This window comes from Schistocerca americana, chromosome X, assembly GCF_021461395.2.
Source record: "Schistocerca americana isolate TAMUIC-IGC-003095 chromosome X, iqSchAmer2.1, whole genome shotgun sequence".
In the NCBI taxonomy this organism is placed as follows: Eukaryota; Metazoa; Arthropoda; class Insecta; order Orthoptera; family Acrididae; genus Schistocerca; species Schistocerca americana.
In genome coordinates this window covers 122,463,658-122,483,690 of record NC_060130.1, presented here as the reverse complement: position 1 = coordinate 122,483,690, position 20,033 = coordinate 122,463,658, and the positions used below count along the sequence as shown (strand labels likewise).

General features: G+C 42.3%; 1 protein-coding gene across 1 annotated transcript in view; it reads left to right on the top strand.

The window, feature by feature from the left end:
* Window positions 1–562: 562 nt before the first annotated feature.
* Window positions 563–20,033, top strand: part of LOC124555099 (zinc finger FYVE domain-containing protein 9) — a 378,366-nt gene continuing 358,895 nt past the window's right edge. Inside the window, exon 1 of the mRNA XM_047128896.1 lies at window positions 563–970. Coding sequence (XP_046984852.1) covers window positions 913–970 — 58 coding nt within the window. The 5' untranslated portion in view covers window positions 563–912. The remainder of the gene's footprint in view (window positions 971–20,033) is intronic.

Here is a 20,033-nt window from a genome sequence, read left to right as displayed (position 1 = left end):
CACATATTCTATACATCAGTAGTATTCTGTTTTTGGTTGGACTTGCCATATACCCAATAAATCAGGTCTCACTTCCTCAACAAAGAATGATAATATATCAAGTTTTGTCCTCAGGTACTGCACAAGTGCACTGCCTATATTCATGTCTGCATTTTTTCAATGTTGTCATTCCTTTTTTACTGGAATATTTTTGGTCTTGAGGGTTTATCGCATTGGAATGAAAAATGTGTTACCACAACATTCTTATTGTTCTTTATTTTATCTTTCAGTCGAAATCAAATCAATTTTGAAGCTAATATTCAGTCTCTTCATTTTCAATTTTTGAAACTGATGCCAGCTGAGAAAGTGTTTTGTAGAGAAATTTGTTACATTTCGACTTATAGTGTCACATCTTACTTTGCTAAGGTGGAACCTAAGATGAGGAACCGTATACAAATCAAGATTTTTCTGTTTGTAAAGTGAACCGTATTTGCAAGACCCTAATTGCTATAATTCGATTAACAACTTTGACAAGTCATATGCGTTGGGCGACGTAGACGCAATACGAAGTACTCAGACCAAAGATGTCTTATTTTTCCGTGTTTCGCTGACGAAGTGAGAGCTTGTTTACCCAGTGACAGATAATCAGTGCGGTTATGAAATTGTTTTCGTAGTGTTAATGACGGTGCAAACTGTGAGTTTCGTCTGAAAGTAAAATGCAGAAACAATACATTTTCGACCTGTACTATATTTTCACGTCTTTTGAAAATTTATGCGAGTTTCAAAAGTCCGTGCATCACAGAGAAACACTGACTATTTTGACAAGTGTCTTTAGTCGATGCGAGCCTGCGTTTGTAATGTCATTTATTTCTTCCAGTCGGTAATCCGTACCTTAGACACTCCTGTTAATCTCGTATGACAACATTCTGAAAAATGGAAAAATTTACAGTAGACTTGGACAAAGTTTTGGATGAATTTGAATTCAATGAAGGTAAGCCTTATATGTTGTAAACATATACCCTAGTTATCAGTCATTTACTTCGTGATAAGAATATAACAAATTTCGAACAAGAAGCTAAATTACTAGATAGTGAGAGATTCATTGCTAGGTTAAACGATTTAGCAGATGTCACACAGTATGAGGAAACAGCAAGTTACTTTCAGTGTGCGAAATATAGTGGGATAAACTGAATGACAAGTCATACTAGAGTAATTCTGTGAACTGAATTTGAGAATGATCATTTTTGTTGTGTATAAACGTGATATTCATATCTATGGTGCTTTCTCAAATATGTTTGTGACACATGGAGACGGGTCATCTGTAAAGTATTAATGGAAAGAATGTATGTGTGTGTTCGGACAATGGCATTATGTATGATCATCCCCTATGCTTTATGCATTCCAGCATGAATAATCTCCAGTCACTCGATTAAGGTATGATGAACACCTGCTCAATGCAACAGAAATGGCTCCTTAAACCCACCAGGGAGAAAAAAATATTATCTGTCAAGATGTATACAAATTTTACAAAACTGAACAGAAAAATAATACATACAAGTAACTCCAGAACAGATAAAATATTACAACATGTTAATGTTATGTGCCTATTACTTGTAACACACTCAAGCAATGGAGAAGGTGGTATATAGAATGAAAGGATCAGCATGCATTAGGCATGACAAGACATCCTGTGAAACGTTACTGAATGAATGTCTTCTCTGAAAACTACCTAGAACAGGTAGTTCAGAACCCCTCTCATGATGGAATTCTGTTAGATCCAGTGGCTACAACTAGGTGTGACCTCTTTGAGGAAGTCCACATCAAAACTGGTCTCACTGATCACAAGGCAGTTATAGCGATATTGAATACCAAAACACAAACAGCAACTAAAACAAGCAGAAAGATTTATAAGTTCAGCAAACTAGACAGAGAAACAATAGTGTCATAACTCAATGACGAACTTAAGACTTACAACACAGTGCAGGAGCATTTACAGCTCAAGTTTAAAAGAATAGTTGACCATGCACAGGCTACATATGCACCCAGTAGGACGATTCACAATTGGTGAGATCTTTTATGGCATACTTTCACTGTAAAGAAACATCTAAATAAACAGACTATTCCATAATAGATATAAAACAAAGCAGAGGGCTATAGGTAGAGAGATCATTAATGAAACACATTTGGCAGTCAGGAGAGCAATGTGTGTAGCATTCAGTGACTACTGTAGCAAAGAAATTCGGGTCATATGCAAAGTTATCCGATATCATTGACACCTATTTGTTGTAGAATCTTAGAACATATTCTGAGCTCAACCATAAAGAGGCATTTTGGACATAAAGATCTCCTTCATGCCAAGTAGCACAAATTCTGAAAATGTAGATCATGTGAAACCCAACTCGCACTTTTCTAACATGACATCCTGAAAGCTATGAATCAAGACAGTCAGGTAGAAGCAGTATTTCCTGATTTTGAGAAAAGCATTTAAGTTGGAACCACACCTACGCACATTATCGAAAGCACTGTCATATGGTGTATCAGAATGAAATAAGTGACTGGATTGAGGATCCTTGGTAGGGAGGATGCACATGTTATCATGGATGGAGAGTCATTGATGATGTAGAAGTAACTTCAGGTGTACCGCAGGGAAGTGTGCTGGGCCCTTTGCCATTCATGTTGTATATTAATGATCTGACAGACAATATCAATAGTAATGTCAGATTTTTCGCAGTTGATGCAGTCATCTGCAACAAAGTACAGTCTGAACGAAGCTTTACAAGTAGTCAGTCAGACCATAATAAGATTTCAAAGTGGTGCAATGAATGGCAACTTGCTGTAAATGTTCAGAAATGTAAGATTGTGCGTTTCACAAAACAAAAAACATTGTATGCTATGCAGGTGGAATCTGCAAACTCATACAAATACTAAGGTAGGGGCATGAAGTGAAACAATCACATAGGCTCAGTTGTGGGTAAAGCAGGTAGCAGTGTTCAGTTTATTGGTAGAATACTAGGGAAATGCAATGGCTCTACAAAGGAGATTGCTTAGAAATCACTTGGGCGACACACCTTAGAATATTTAAGTGTGTGGGACCTGTACCAAATAGAATTAGCAGGGAGTATTGAATGTGTACAGAGAAGGACAGCAGGAGTGTCACTGAGATATTGATGGGACTGAACTAGCAGACGCTTGAAGATTAATGTAAACTGTCCCAAGAAAGTCTACTGTCAATATTTCAAGAACCAGTTTCAAATGATGACTTGAGAAATATACTACAACCCCCCACATATTACTCCAATAGGGATAGTAACGATAAGATCAGATTAATTACAGCATGGCCAGGGGCATTTAAACTGTCATTTCTACAACACTCTTATACAGGAATCGAATGGGAAAAAGCCCTGCTAACTGGTACAGTGAGAGATACCCTGAACCATACACTTTACAGTGGTTTGCAGAGTATAGATGTAGATGTGTCTGTAGGTAAATGTGGAGGAGATAATAGCCAAGTTGAGCATTGAACAGACAATTCCAAAAAGGGTTTTTATCATCATTAAACTACAAATTCTGCAAGATTCATGTTAGCTATAAAAAAGAACATTTTGTAGCAAGATTTGTCATCAGTTCAAATATTCTTGGAACACCTGTTTGTGCATGTAGTTTTCCTTGTGCGTTGCTTGGGTTTCCAAGAGCCATGAGCTTGTATATATTTTATCAGCTATATTTGAGACTCATTATGCTGGTCTTCCTGAACTCCTCACTGACTTGTTGTAGCTGAATGTGAACCTTCATTTTTTAAGTCATGTGTACAACATTTATTTATAGGCTAGAAGGAGGTGATTTATTAATGGACTCTATATCTATATTAGTGCTTAACAACTGTGAGTTCTTTCTCTATTCGTATTTTTCTGTTACGTTAGTAATATTTTCCCTTTGCATCATTCTGAAAATTGTTCCAGTGTGTGTCATTATTGAGCATGTCTGTCTTGCTACACCGAAAGACCAATGTAAAGGGAGAACCAAAACTATTAATATTTTCCCTAAGTTAAGATATATTTTACACATGTTAGAGGTAAATGTACTGTTGGGCCAAAGGTTTGTTAGTGATAATTGACAGGAAAAAAAATCCATGGTTGATTGATTATTGAAGTCCAGACATTTGGATTTCTAGTGTGACACTCGCCACAGTCATAAATAACTTTGGTGTAGGGAACAATGTGATCCATTGGTATATTATGTGAAGAGTGACATACATTGTGTATATGGCTTCTTTTTTTGTGCGTGTTAGTTGTCAATTTAGGATGCATGTTTTCTTATGGTAGGTCTTATAAAATTTGATAAGTCTAGCTGAAAGAAGCAGCAGATGTGACTGTGTCATGTGCAGAATCAGCTGGGGTGTGGTAGAGCAAAATCACCTTTTCGGATAGCTTACCATGACACTTCATCTTGACAGCTTCTTTCAACAGAGGTGAATCCCCATTTCAAGTGTTTGCTTTGCTCTATTGTCTCAAGGTCACTAGGATATGGCTAGCACTCATCTGTGATGATTAGGAGGCTCAAGAAGTCTTCTGGATTGTTGGGACACAATTGCAACAATTCCACATTCGCCTCAGTTCAGCACACTTTTTGAATAGGTGTGAACAGTCACAGAACCTGTGTCATGTTCAAAATGTTGTGCAAGATGTTGAAAACTGATCCACAACTGATTTTCAGTTTTTGCTTATTGCCTCAGTTGTGATATGCCAGTCTTCAAGCATCAGAACCTTCGCTTCTCTTGTAATTCCCAGTTCTTCGCAGAGAGATGGGTGGTCACTTTGTTCATTGCCGTTCAGACTTTTTATTGCCATGCTGGTAGTTTCTAACTTCCTACTCAATATGATGGTGCAGTGTTGCTGCCTTCTCAGCATGGATTGTTGCAGTGTTTTTAATCTTCAGATGAAAGAAAAAGTATTACATGTGATATTCTATTTTATAAATAGACAGCACAATTTTGTTTTTGCTCCCCTAGTTGTGAACTACAGTACTGTGACATGGTGGTTTCAGTGTGGTTTAACATGACTGCATGCGTGTACCTGCAAACAGCAAAATTCATTATGTAACCCCCCCCCCCCCCCTCTCTCTCTCTCTCTCTCTCTCTCTCTCTCTCTCTCTCTCTCTCTCTCTCTCTCTCTCTCTCTCTCTCTCTCTCACACACACACACACACACACACACACACACACACACACACACACACACACACACACACACCTACTGTCTCTGGGGCCCGACTGCTCCTGTATCTGATGTGTGACCAGCATGTGCTGGGTGGTGGGGAGATTGGTGGGGGGGTAAGATGGAGGTATTGGGTAACATTATGGGGACAGGATAGGGTTGCTAGGTCCACTGTCGGGAGACGGTGCTTGGATGAGAGGAAGAAGAGAAGTAGAGAAGGGAAAAGATTAGTGGGTATATTGACAGGATAGGAGTGTGTAATGTTGCAGTGGGAGCACGGAAGGGGGTTGGTAGGTGGCGGTCAGGGACTAGTGAAGGTTAATGCCAGGTAGTTTATAGGAATCAAGGACAGGAAAGCTGGTGTTGGCAGGAAGAATCCAGATGGCACAGGCTGTGAATCTGTCATTAAAGTGAAGCGCATAGTGTTGTGTGACATTTTCATCAGCTAGGTGGTCCAGCAGTCTCTTGGCCACAGTTTGGCAGTGGCCATTCGTGCAGACAGAAAGCTTCTTAGTTGTCATTCCCACATTGAAAGTTGGACAGTGGTCACAGCTTAGTTGCTAGAGCACAACACTGCTTTCACAGGTGGTCCTGCCTTTGATGGGATACGAGATGCTTGTGACAGAACTGGAATATGCGGTGGTGTGAGGGTTTCTGGGACAGGGTCTAGCATCCAGGTCTGTTGCTGGGATATGAGCCATGAGGCAAGGGGGTAGGATCAGGGTGGAGTAGGGATGAACAGAGATATTGTGTAGGTTAGGTGGGTGACAGAATAACACTGTGGGAGGGGCGGGGAGGATATTCTGCATTTTAGTGGACGATGAGAGGTTGTCGAAACCCCGGTGGAAAACGTTATTCAGTTGCTCCAGTCCTCGGTGGTACTGAGTCACGAGTTGAGTGCTTCTTCGTGCCCGCGCGAGTCGAGTGCTTCTTTGTGGCTGGACAGTGACTTTTATCATGCTGTACTCAATGTGCAGTACAAAATTTCTAAATTATGGCGATACCATATAGGGATACAAAGGGCAAGCAGGGCATGGCACAGCTAACTAGCTTTCTTCAAACATTGCAGCATATGGGAGATGGATCTGCATTGACTGCAGCTTTTAATATGTTCCCCTACAATAATAATAATAATAATAATAAGATCCATTGTGAAATGTTTGGTACTTTGCATGGATGGGTAAAGAAATCATAAAAAAATTTTGAGAATGGAACAATTACAGGGCACATGTATTCATGTCAATTTAACCACATCTCTAAAAATTGTCGAAAAATTTAAGTAACAAAGTTGCTATCCTCTTTGTTGCCACCCTCACTAGGTGCACCAAAAGAATGTATTAGAATGAGGTGAACTGCTGGTTTGCTTGTGTCCGAATACATCTAATTCCTTGGCATCTTTCAGTGTAAGTTCTAGGGATATTGCACAGCTGTTGGTATTGATAACCTGATTTTTCTTTGGGCTGTTATACAACTGGCCTTTCTATGCAAACATCACCTATATATACCTTTTTTATCTTGGAAAGCCTTACCATAGTGTTGGGAGGCATATATGTGCCCATTTACATAAATGGGCTTTCAAGCATATCTTCCTATCTTTTTATGAGCCATTTGTGTTCAATATTATTTTAAATAATAAGGAAATTCAGTTCTGCCACATTAACTCTTCGTTGTATCAGCCATCTCAACACTATTTTAACTGAACTATTCCATTCCCTTGTGGCTGGGCTTTAACTTCAGCCTAGTATGTTCCAGCTTATTTGTGATGCTTTTCTTTCCTCGCTTCAGTCCATATTTTGTCAGTTTTGGTAGCTGCTCTTTAAGCATCATCTTCAGTGGGAGATATTTCTGGATACCCTTGTGTGTTACTCTCACTTCTTGCATGTCCTTTTCTACTTCAGTGAATCAGGTCTCCTTGATTTTCTTGTTGAGACATTAGTAGAGAGTCAAATTGCTCAGCCTTGTAGGACTCTCACAAGCAATGTGGCTGTAGAAAACAACCCCCCTCCTGTGATTTTTTTTGTACATTTGTACAGAATTCACGGTTTTCTTTGACTGGACGTAGGATTTTCCTCAAGATCCTTTTCTTAGATATAAGTTCTTGATCAGACTAATTGTATTTATAGTGAGGCATTCTGTGGCATATTCAAGGTATCTACAGGTCATGAAAGTCATGAAATAGTAATGAAAATGAACACATGGTCATGAAAGTAATGAAAATGTGATGTAATTGAGTGGGTGGACAAGAATTTCGTTTTGTGTGTCAGTCAGGTGCTGTTCTAGGAGGGGCAGCAAATTAGCAGTACCTCAAAAATGTTATATCCTGCAGTTCGCTTAATACAAATTTCACTAGCACTGTTATCTGTAGGAAACTTGTGTGTCCATCTGTGCAAACCATGTTACCAGAGCCTTGCCGGTGTGGTTTGCGTCCTTGATGGGCAGGTGCGGATGGAGAAATTTGGAGGTTGGCTTCGTTGAGCTATATGTGGTGTATACATCTAGTGTAAATGATGTATAAATTGTAGCTACGCCCATAACAGTGCTGCCATCTTGTGTTTCTGGGGGAGTGTCAGTTAGAACAGCTTTTCTTTATTATGTCCATTCTCATATCTATTTAAATCTCCTTAATCCTCATCTTTTTTTGGAAAGACATTTCCTTAAAGGTTTTTTTAATAATTAACGTTAAGCAATGGGAATTTTAATCTTGTTTTAAAGGTATTAAGGATTATCAGAGTAAAATCGATTTATTGCAAACCAAAATGTATCCCACGCCATAGTAGTACTACTCCCGCACTGTAACTTGGCATCTGTAAAGCAGGAAGAGTGCACAGTGTTTACTGTGGGAGGAGATGGAGTGCAGGGGGGAACACACTCCTCTCCCATGTATGATAAACACACATTGTGGGCAACACAAACTTGTACTTTGAGTGCCCATGAAAGTAGCATTGTGCATGATGAATTTAATTGTCCTCTGAAAATCTGTGGACACCTTGATATGGGGCCTCCAGTGATATTACTGTGTAACAATCTCATATCTTGGCATTAATGGATATGGTTTCTTCTTGTAGACAGTTTTGGTTAGTTGACATGCTGTTTGTAGTTTCCTGATCTAGCATGCAAAGCCTTCTTCCTCAGAGGTGTTTGATTCTATCCACTCTCCTATGTATCTAAAATTCAGCATTTGTTTGGTCACTCTTCTTGCACCTCAAGTACTCTGGACGGTGACTTGATGATAGTTACAAATTCCGTTTTGTTGATGGAGATCTCTGGTCCCACCTTTGGTGCCTGTGTTTTCTATTTATTGAGTTGTTCTGCAGCTGTGCCAAGCAAGTCAGAACAAAATATGAGTTAATCTGCGAAGACTAGGCAGATAACGCCAGTCACGTTTCTGTCGTGAAACCTGAGTCAATTTTCATTACCTTTGTCACTCATTTCTTGTCGCCCCTACCAGATCACTTTCTTGAGCGTGTGATTGAGAAGTAGATGTGAGGGTCCATGTCCTTGCCTGCCTCCCCTACTGTTCCCAAAATCATCTGCGATCTCTACAATAAACTTGTCTTTGGAGGAGGCCTTATTAACAGTCTATCAGATACTAGTCCTTTTTTTATTTAAACCAGTTACTTTCAGAATTCCAAGAAGAGTTGCTTGGTCAACTGAATTGTAAACCTTTTTAAAAAAAAAAAAAAAAAAAAAAATGTTTTTGTTTTTGAGTAAAACCCCTTTTACAATATTCTTTTGCCCACAGGAAATCTGTGAACTTCCCACTGTGTAACGGATGTATAAGTCAACCTGAATTGTTAATGTACTTCAGTCTATCAAACTGTGTCTCCAATTCTGAAAGAGACAATATGACTGGTGTGGGCTGTTCAGTCTTAAACGTATCTCTGAAGAGTCATTTCAGGCTTACACTGAAACACACATTTTTCACATTCCCCTCAGGGAACTCTCAGTTCCTCTGTGAGTATGTGTGTGGCAAACATGGTGCCCCAAGCGATTGCAACACTTGTTCCCTTCCTGTGCTGCAATTGTACACTCGTGACTATATATTTTCTCAGATTTATCATGCGAGACAAATTTCCTGCTGACAGCCTAGCTTGCTTGAAGGACATTGAATATGGCTTTTCCACTTTGTTCCCATTATTTAATATCATGTATTATGTTTAACTTACACTTGGTCCACAAATCTGGGTTTGACCTCCACTTTTTTTAAACATATTTAAAAAATGTGCAAACCATGTGCGACAGGTTCACCCAGTAGCCAGCATGATAGCCAGTCCATGTGGGGGAGGGAGGTCATTGGTAGCCCCGACTGTGCAGGGATCACACTATTGATGTCCGAGCTGTAATCTCTCTGTGCATGCTGTCTGTCTGGGGGCACTGGGACTTCGGGACTAGCCATCACTCCAGGTGGCCGTAGCTTTGGCTGGGTGGTGCCCATTGGGAGAAAACCTCATTCGGGGTAGGTGGCATTATGTTGGATATTTGGTATCACAAAATGGCCAAAGTTATCAGCCAGAGGCCATGAAGCTGTGGCAGTCACTTCAAGCAGAGGGCAAGTGCAGGTTGTCAAGACCCTATAAACTTTCACCACCTCTGGTATTGGGGGCTAGAATAGACCTGCAGTTATTCCTTACCTGTCATAAGAGGTGACTAAATGGAGTCTTATACCTAATGAAGCTTTTAAGTTCTATGATTCAGCTGTTATTACGACTCCTGTCAGTTTTCACTCATTTCATAACCTTTCCTTCAACCTTTTTGGCATACTTACTTATGACCCCCTTTTGCCATTTGAGCTCCACTTTCTGAAATTTCACAAAAGTGCAGGCCATCTGGGGCAGGAGACCTTATGTGGTGTATAAAGTATCCATTGTGTGCTGTGATCTTTCGCACCTTCTGTTAGAGTAGATTTATGTTCTCACCCAAAATCCAGCACGGTAGCCAGTCCCTCAAGGGAGACCCCTTACGTGTGTAAACTGCCCAGAATTCCATTTCCCTTGTTAACCAATGTGTTCAGTTTTCAAGAGGGCGAAGAAATCCAGGAATATAAAATGCTTGACCGCCTGTTGTATCAAGACAGGAAGAAAAAGTTTTAATGAATCTCCCATTGATATGATGTCTGACTTCATAAACATTGTGCCAGAATCCACACCTACTGTGATGACAAGGTCTCAGATGATAACTACTGGTCCTAGCCACATATTAGTGCCTATTTTTCTGTTTGGAGAGATGACATCAGCTCCCTTGATCTACAATCCCACAGCATCAGTGATAATCCTGCCCCCCCCCCCCCCCCCTGCCCCGCAAATCTCTTCCTCGGATCAGTGTAGTTGGAGGTACCTTGTCCTCAAGGGTCATAAGAGATGAAGACACTTGCCAAGGCGTCCCCTCCCAGCACAAAATAGGCCAGTAGTCTACGACTGTTGGCTGACAGAACCACAGAGCTGCAAGCTATAGAAAAGAATGGTATTCTTCTGTGTCAGAAGTAGAAACAGGAAATCGTACAGAAATTGAAACCTCACAGGGATGAGAAGTTAAACCAAATTCTGCTGCTACAGTTGATACTGCCCCCATCTCCCCAGAGATCGAGCCTATGAATACTGATAAAGACTTGGACATTTGGATGGAACATGATTCAGCAGCAAAGTAGTTCATGCTCCCATTTCCCATTTGCTGCTTTGTCAGATCCCCTTCTGACATTCCTTCGATGGAACTGTAATGGCTACCATCACCAGCTGGCTGTACTCTAACAATTAATAGCTGCTTACTCTGCAGTTGCCGTGGCACTTCAGGAGACACGGATCTCAGAAATCCTACTGTTAAAAACTACAAATATTATTGTTCAGATCACATTAATGCTGAAATAGCATTTGGAGAAGTCTACACGCTCATACACGTGGGTACGTTCAGTGAGCATTTGCCACTGACCACTACATTACAAACTGTGGCTGCTCGTGTCTGCCTGTTAGTTAGGGTAACAGTATGTAATATCTGTTTACCCCCAGCACCCATAGCACGAGCTGGTGGAAGTAGTGGAACAGCAACATTCACATTTTCCCTACTGGGGGACTACAGTGCCCACAATCCTCTGTGGCGCAGCAAAGCCACATCTAGCAGAGACTGAGTAATGGAATAATTAATTTCAGGACTGAGAATCTACCTACTTAACACTGGATCTCCAGCATATTGCAGTACAGCGTATGGAACATACTCGGCCATAGATCTTACTGTCTGCATCCCAAGCATCTCACCCTTGTTTCAGTGGTCCATCCATGATGACCTCTGCAACAATGACCACTTTTCCTATCACCGTCTCTTTCTCATATTACCAACAAAGTGAACAAGCAACCCTCAGAAAGCCAACTGGCAAACTTTCACCCATAAAGCAACTTTTGAAACCGGTCAAGAGAGAGATATTGAACGAGTAGTACAAGGTATTGATGACTTCATTGCACACGCTGCAGAAGCTACGATATCCTATTCTTCAGGCCCTTCCTACCAGAAACTACATCTATACTCCACATGCTACCTTCTAGTGTTGGCAGGGGATACTTTGTGTACCACTGTCATTTCCCTCCTTACTGATTCCAGTTGCGAATAGTTCACAGAAAGGTCGATTGCCTGTAAGCTTCCGTGTGGGGTCGAATCTCTCTCTAATTTTATCTTTGTGGTCTTTGCATGCTGTATATATAGGAGGAAGCAATATATTTCTTGACTCTTCTAGGAATATACACTCTTGAAACTTCAGTGGTAAGCCATACTGTGATGCAGAATGCCTCTCTTGCAGCATCTGCCTCTGGAGTTGGTTGATCATATCTGTGATGCATTTGTGCTTATGGAATGAACATGTAACAAAATGTGTTGCTCTTCTTTGGACCTTCTCTGGTTCCTCTATCAGTCCTACCTGGTGTGGATCCCATATAGAAGAGCAATATCGAAGTATTGGTTGAACATGTGTTTCGTAAGTTACTTCCTTTGTTGATGGAATGTAGTTCCTGAGTATTCTTCCAACGAATTGATGTGACATCTTCTGCGTTACTTGCAATTAATTTTTTGTGTTTGTTCCATTTCAAATCATTCCATGTGTGTACTTCTAGATATTTTATGGAATAACTGCTTCCAGTGACTGTTCTGCAGTTGTGCAATAATACAATAAAGGATCTTTCTGTGTTTGTATTCACAGCACATTACATATGTTTATGTTGGGCATCAATTGGCACTTCTTGTGACATCTTCCTGCATTTTAATAGAGTTTTCTAGCATTGCAACTTTTCTGTATACTACAGTATTATCCACGAAAAACCTCATGGAACTTCAGACTTTATCTACTAGGCCATTTATATGTATTGTGAAAAGTAATGGTCCTGTAACACTCCTCTGGGGCGCACACAAAGTTACTCTTATGTCTGAAAAAATTCCCTCCATTCAGAAGGACGTGCTGTGTTCTGTTTTCTATAAACTCTTCAGTCTGATCACACAGTTGGTATGATATTCTGTATGCTCATATTTTATTCATTAGGTGGCAATGCAGAACTTCATCTAATGACTTACAGGAGTCAAGAAACATGGCATCTACCTCAGCACTTGTATCTATTGCTTTCTGGGTCTGATGGATGGACAGAGAAAGCTGAGTTTCACATGATTGTTGGTTTTGGAACCCATGTAAGTCCCTACTGAGGAGATTCACATTCTCCAGAAACATCATAGCATGTGAGTGTAAAACATGTTCCAAAATTCTACAACTGACTGTCGTCAGAGATATAGGCCTTTAGTGTTGTGCATCTGTTTGATGATCCTTCTTGAAAATTGGAATGACCTGTGCTTTTTTCTAATCAGGAACACTTTGCTCCTCTGAAGATTCATGGTGCATTGCTGCTAGAAGAAGGGCAAGTTCTTTCACATACTGTATGTAGAACTTGTGCCATGGTGGTCCGAAGGAATTGTGACAGCTGTCATGTAGTGTTGATGGGTACTCCAGTGAAACAAACTCCATCCTGCTGCAGAACATCTAATAACATTCTAGAGACTTTGAGCAAAGGCATGGTTTTTAGTAAAGAGCAATCAGCAGTGTTGGGAACAGTATGTATCATCTATGAGAGCCCATGCTCCATCTCAAGTATGGACTAAACTCTTCCACATTTGCGGCCACCTGCCATCAACAGTAATTCCTGGCACCACCCTAAATAGTGACATATGCACTGATCCCATGGTCATTGCTGAATGTTTCATAACACACTTCGTCAAAGTTTCCACATGCAATAATCTATCATCCTAATTTCCTGCCTCGAAGGTCCTTGTAAGTGTGAAACTACTTATCCTTCTGTGCACAGGGGCTTGACCCATACACTGTTCCATTTAGTGAATGGAAGTTCCTTAGTGTTTTGAATGTTGCAACACAGCCCCTAGACCTGATACAATCTGTAATCAAATGCTTAAACAGCTTAGCAATGAAAGAATAAAACACATTCTCGGTTTTCCAGTCACATTTTGCAGTAAGGGGAGTTCCTCCCCCCCCCCATTCCCCCCCCCCCCCAAATACCCCCTAGAATGGTGGGTATTATTATTCTTAAACTGGAACTGGGAAACGACTGTCAAATATTGACTAATTATCAACTAATCTGCCTAAGGAAGGAATGGTTAGCTGCTGACACTGGTGGTGCCTGGAAGCCAAAGGATGTTTTTCACAATTTCCAAGTGGGTTTAGGGTGCCCCAGTCCACCACAGCCCAATTGATTCATCTGCTGGAATCTGCAGTGCACAATGCTTTCATGTGCACCGGCACCTGACGCTGTGTTCTTTGATCTGGAGAAGGCATTCAGTACCATCTGGCACTATCACATTTTGTCTACCCTGCATGAGTGGGGCTTCTAGGGCTGCTTATCCAGTTTCATCCAGGATTTCCTATCCCTCTGACTGTTTCGGGCCCAGATAGGTTCAGCCCTCAGTGAGAAATATGTAAAGGAAACTGGGACCTCTCAGGCATCGGTTTTGGGCATAACCCTCTTTTCATCCCAGTTAATGGTATCACGACTACAGTGGGACTCACGATCTCACTGTCACTGTATTGGGCAATCTTTGTATTACAGCTCTACATGATTGCCCACCACTTCAGGGGGTTATACCAAAAGCATGTAACTGGGTCCTGACTCATAGATATCAATTTTCTCTCATGGCAACTCACATCGTGCAGTTTTGTATAGACTCAGGACTGTGCATCCACACCCAGGGCTTTACCTTGATAACATATTATTTAAAGTTAATGAAACTTTCAAATTCTTAGGACTCTTATTTGACTATGCGTTAACATGGTTGCTACATTTATGCCAGCTCAAGGCAAATTGCACGAGGAAACTTAATACCCTCAGATTTCTCAGTAGCACCTCCTGAGATGTAGACCACATGATTCTTCTGTGATTCAGCAAAGTGCTGATTTTATACCAAGCATATGGGTGCATTACTAACGGGTCAGCAGCACCGTCAGTGCTGAGTTGTTGGACCCTGTCTGCCACAGTGTGTGGTTGGCAACTAGAGCTCTCCATATGAGACCTATAGTCTGTCTCCTGGTGGAAGCTGGTATGCCACCACTGAGAGTCAGGCAACAGCAACTGTTGGCAAACAACACGTTCACGATGTGTCAGATGCCTTCCAGTCGATGTTACTTGACACTGTTCCACAACCAACAGTTCAGACTGTTTAAGAATCTCCCAAAAAATGTGTAAACTGGCTGGGATACAATTCGAACCTTTATGACAGGGCCTCCAACTGCCCCTTCTTGTCTGTGTTCTGAGTGTTTCCTCTCGGCACCTGCCATTGTATATACCCAGTCCTGTGATTCGGGTGAACCTCTTTTGTGACTCTAAGGAAAGTGCTGATCCCTGATCCCAACATTCTCAGGTCTCTGTTCTGTTTAGTTCTCCGTGGCTACCCCAAATTCAATATGCATCTTACATGTATGGATCTCAAGTCAATGACAAGATCAATGTTACTTTTGTACACACAAGGGACATGAGAGGTACTCCCTGCCAAGTGCATAATTTGTGTACAGTGGAGAGCTGGTAGCCATATCAGTGCTCTGCAGTACATTGAAACTTTCATCACAAAAGACTTTCTGGTTGCTAGAAACTCCATTAGCTGCTTACAAGGCATATTTCAGTGCTACCCCAGAAACCTTTTGGTCACTAACCTATTAGTTGACCTCCATAGCTCTGGTATGACAGCAACATTCGTCCGACATTGAGCCACATGGGTATACCGGGAGTTGAACTCACTGACAAATTAGGTAAAGAAGCAACCACAGGAGAAAAATTTGAACGTGTAGCATCAGGAAGAGAATTAAGACTGCAACTGTGACCCCACATTTTGAAAATCTGAGACATTGAATAGCAGGCTATCACAACCTTCTAGAAAGTGAGAGCAGTCAAGGGCACCACCAAAGTGTAGCATACTTCTCATCAGGCCTTTCAGAAAGATGCCAGTGTTCCATATTGACTGCATATCAGCCAAACGAGACTTATCCATGGGTTCCTTGTGCGTCAAGAGGACCCTCCCTCAATGCCACTCTGGTAGCCCTCTCATGATGGCCCATACACTCACAGTGTGTGCCCTGCTGGCTGATTTGAGACAAGCAGTCAACCTGTCTACCTCATTTCCTAAGACACTTGGGGACGCTTGCTTAGCAGCTACCAAAGTGGTATGTTTCCTTAGAGAAAGCATATTTTATAGCAAAATCTAATGCATTCCTACGTTCGGCATCTGGGGTGATTGTGGAAGGAATATCTCTTGCTGTGGTGTGTGCCCCAAGTGGCCACTGGCTGCTTTCTCCATCTGTGCTCGTCGCGTTTCAGTCCCCTGGTGGAATGAGGCTTGCAGAGACGCTATCCGTGCTCGGCGACGTGCTTTACGTACCTTTCGCCGCCATCTTACGCTGGCGAATTGTATTCATTACAAGCGACTCCGAGCGCAATGTCGTCGAGTCATTAGAGACAGCAAAAAAGCTTGTTGGGCCTCTTTCACAAGCTCCTTTAACAGTTTTACTCCCTCTTATGTCGTCTGGGGTGGCCTGCGCTGGCTGTCAAGCATTAAGGCCCACTCCTCAATACCTGGCCTGACTTCTGGTAATGAGGTACTTGTGGACCCTGTGGATGTCTCCAACGCCTTCGGCTGCTTTTTTGCGGAGGTTTCAAGCTCTGCCCATTACCACCCTGCCTTCCTTTCCAGAAAAGAGGCAGAAGAGGTTCGGCGACCTTCCTTTCACTCGCTGAATCTGGAAGATTATAATGCCCCCTTTACCATGCGGGAACTCGAACGTGCACTTGCACTGTCCCGGTCCTCTGCTCCGGGGCCAGATGCCATTCACGTTCAGATGCTGACACCCCTTTCTCCGGCGGGCAAATGCTTTCTTCTTCGTACCTATAATCCCGTCTGGATCGAAGGTCAGGTCCCCATGCGTTGGCGTGAGGCCGTCGTTGTTCCCATACCCAAACCCGGGAAGGATAGACACCTTCCTTCTAGTTACTGCCCCATTTCTCTTACAAGCTGTGTCTGTAAGGTGATGGAGCGCATGGTTAACGCTCGGTTGATTTGGATTCTTGAATCTCAATGGCTACTTATCAATGTTCAATGCGGCTTTCGTCAACGCCGCTCCGCTGTTGACCACCTTGTGACCTTGTTGACGTTCATCATGAACAAATTTTTGTGAAAGCGCCAAACGGTAGCTGTGTTCTTAGATTTGGAGAAGGCTTACGATACCTGTTGGAGAGGAGGTACCCTCCGCACTATGCACAGGTGGGGCCTACATGGTCACCTGCCCCTTTTTATTGATTTTTTTTTAACAGATCGAATGTTTAGGGTACATGTGGGTTCCGTATTGTCCAACGTCTTCCTCCAGGAGAACGGAGTGCCTCAGGGGTCCGTTTTGAGTGTAGCCCTTTTTGCCATAGCGATCAATCCAATTATGGATTGCATTCCTCCTAACGTCTCCGGCTCTCTTTTCGTCGATGACTTCGCGATCTACTGCAGTGCCCAGAGAACATGCCTCCTGGCGCGCTGCCTTCAGCGTTGTCTTGACAGCCTATACTCATGGAGTGTGGCTAATGGCATCCAGTTCTCTGAAGAGAAGACGGTTTGCATCAACTTTTGGCAATATAAAGCATTCCTTCCACCATCCTTACATCTCGGTCCTGTTGTTCTCCCATTCGTCGAGACAATGAAGTTTTTAGGGCTCACACTGGACAGGAAACTTTGCTGGTCTCTGCATGTCTCTTATTTGGCTGCCAGTTGTAAATGTTCACTTAATGTTTTCCTTGTTCTTAGTGGTTCATCTTGGGGAGCGGATCGCACTGTCCTGCTTCACTTATATCGGTCCATAGTCTGATCAAAGCTGGATTATGGGAGCCTCGTCTACTCGTCTGCTCGGCCATCCCTCTTACGCCGTCTCAACTCCATCCATCATCGGGGGTTACCGACCGTCACTATGGGTTGTATGTGTCTGCCCTGCTGCCCCCTAGAGTCCGCTTTCGTCGCCTGCTTCGACAATTGGATTTTGCCCTCCCTACCACCTCCAGAGTGGGTGAGAGCCCGACACCACCTTGGCTCCAGGCCCCGGTTCACATTCATCTTGACTTCAGCGCTCCCGAAGGAGGGTACTTCGGATGCAGTGTATTGCTCACGGTTTGTCGAACTTCGTGCACGACTCACCGGTAACACCTTTATTTACACTGATGGCTCCAAAACTGACTATGGTGTTGGCTGTGCCTTTGTCGTCGGGGACGTCACCTTTAAATACTGGCTCCTTGATCAGTGTTCCAGCTTTACGGCCTAGTTTTTGCTCTCTCTCAGGCCATTCAGTATGTCCGCCGCCACTGCCATTCTCTGTATGTACTCTGCTCTGATTCACTTAGTGCTCTTCAGAGCCTTGGAGCTCCATATTCGGTCCATCCCTTGGTGCAAGAGATCCAGCAATCCCTCCATTCTTTTGCTGATGATTGCTCTCCTGTTAGCTGTATGTGGGTTCCAGGCCATGTAGGAGTGCCTGGGAATGAGGCTGCTGATGCTGCGGCCAAGGCTGCAGTCCTCCTGCCTCGGCCAGCCTCCCTTTGTGTCCCATTGTCTGACATTAGTGGGGTTGTTTGTAAAAGGTTTGTGTCATTATGGTGGGATACTTGGTCGTCACTTTAAGAAAATAAGCTCCGGGCCATAAAACCATTCCCAACAGCTTGGACAACCTCCTCCCGACCCTCTTGGCGAGAGGAGGTCATTTTGGCCAGGTTGCGGATTGGGCATTGCCGGTTTAGCCACCGCTACCTGCTATCCGGTGACCCCGCCCCGCAGTGCCCTTATGGTCATGCATTGACAGTGCGCCATGTTTTATTGTCGTGTTCCCGTTTTAATCAATCTCGTGTTGTCCTGTCTCTGCCATCCACCCTACAGGAAATTTTAGCTGATGCTGCTCGAGCAGCTGCTCGTGTTCTTCGTTTTATTACCTTGACGGACTTGTCCAAAGACATCTCTTTTAATTATTTTATCTGCGTCTTTGTAATAACTTTCTGGTGTCCCCCCCCCCCCCCCCCCCCTTCCATTTTTAACCAGGCATAACGTCTGAGACAAGAAAGAAATAATAATAATAAACCCCGTGGAGGCCCGGGAAAAGAATAGGCCTCCGGTATGTTCTGCCAGTCGTAAAAGGTGATGAAAAGAACAAACCACTAATAGTGCTAACTTCCCTTTTAGTGTGATTAGTTGGTTCAGGACAGAACTAATGAAGCCTCGGACAAGTGCTGTCATGGTTGGGGACGACGCTTGAACCCTATGCGCGTCCACAATGGTAATAACACTGCTAGCTACACGGAAAATGATTTAAATCCAAATAGAGGTGTTTTGCAGGATATGCTTCCTGCAACCACCCTAGAACGAAAACAAAGGCAGACGATGAGATGGTCAGATGAAGTTAACTGACACCTCATGTTCTGTTATTACCAAGCAACAACTGGATACAGATCACAAGTATACACAACATTTATTACCAGATACCCAGAATTAAAATTTTTAACAGAACAATGACTAGCTGATCAGATCCGTGTAATAGTCAAAAATAACAGGATACCTCAGTCAGAATTAGAAAACCTCAAACAACAAGTACAACAAATACTGGAACAAAATAATGTGCAATCAGAAGAAGAAGAAAATACAGTAATGGACTCAAACATCCCAGAGCACACAAACCAAGAACAACACACATCAATTAAACAACCAGAGGAAAACGAAATCTTAAGACAGCCACCAGAACAAGCACAAATAGAACACAAAGTGACACACATGTTAGATATAGAAGAAAAATTTCAGCTGACATATATAGAATACAAAGACACAAATACAGACATTAGACCATTCTTCCATAGACCACCAAATAACCCACAAGTCAAAACAACAACAACAACAACATCAACACAATAATACACAACAAAATAAATGAAAATACAACTATGGAAGAGTTACAACTACTGGTTTATATAGGAGCACTCAGTACACTAAATATACACACTAGGCAGAGATCAGAACCAACCAACACACAGAAGAAACCGACAAAACCAGCATGACAACACAGGCTACAGATCAGAATAGAAAAACTGAGAAAAGACATTGGACAGCTAACACAATCTATAAGAAATGAAATATCAGACAAAAAAGGAAAAAGGTTAGGTAAAATCTCACAAGAGGAAGCAATAGAACAATTAGATGAAAAGAAGCAGAAATTACAAGCATTGGCCAAACGACTTAGAAGATACAAAAAAAGTGAAAATAGAAGGAAACAAAACCAAACATTCAACACAAACCAAAAGAGATTTTACCA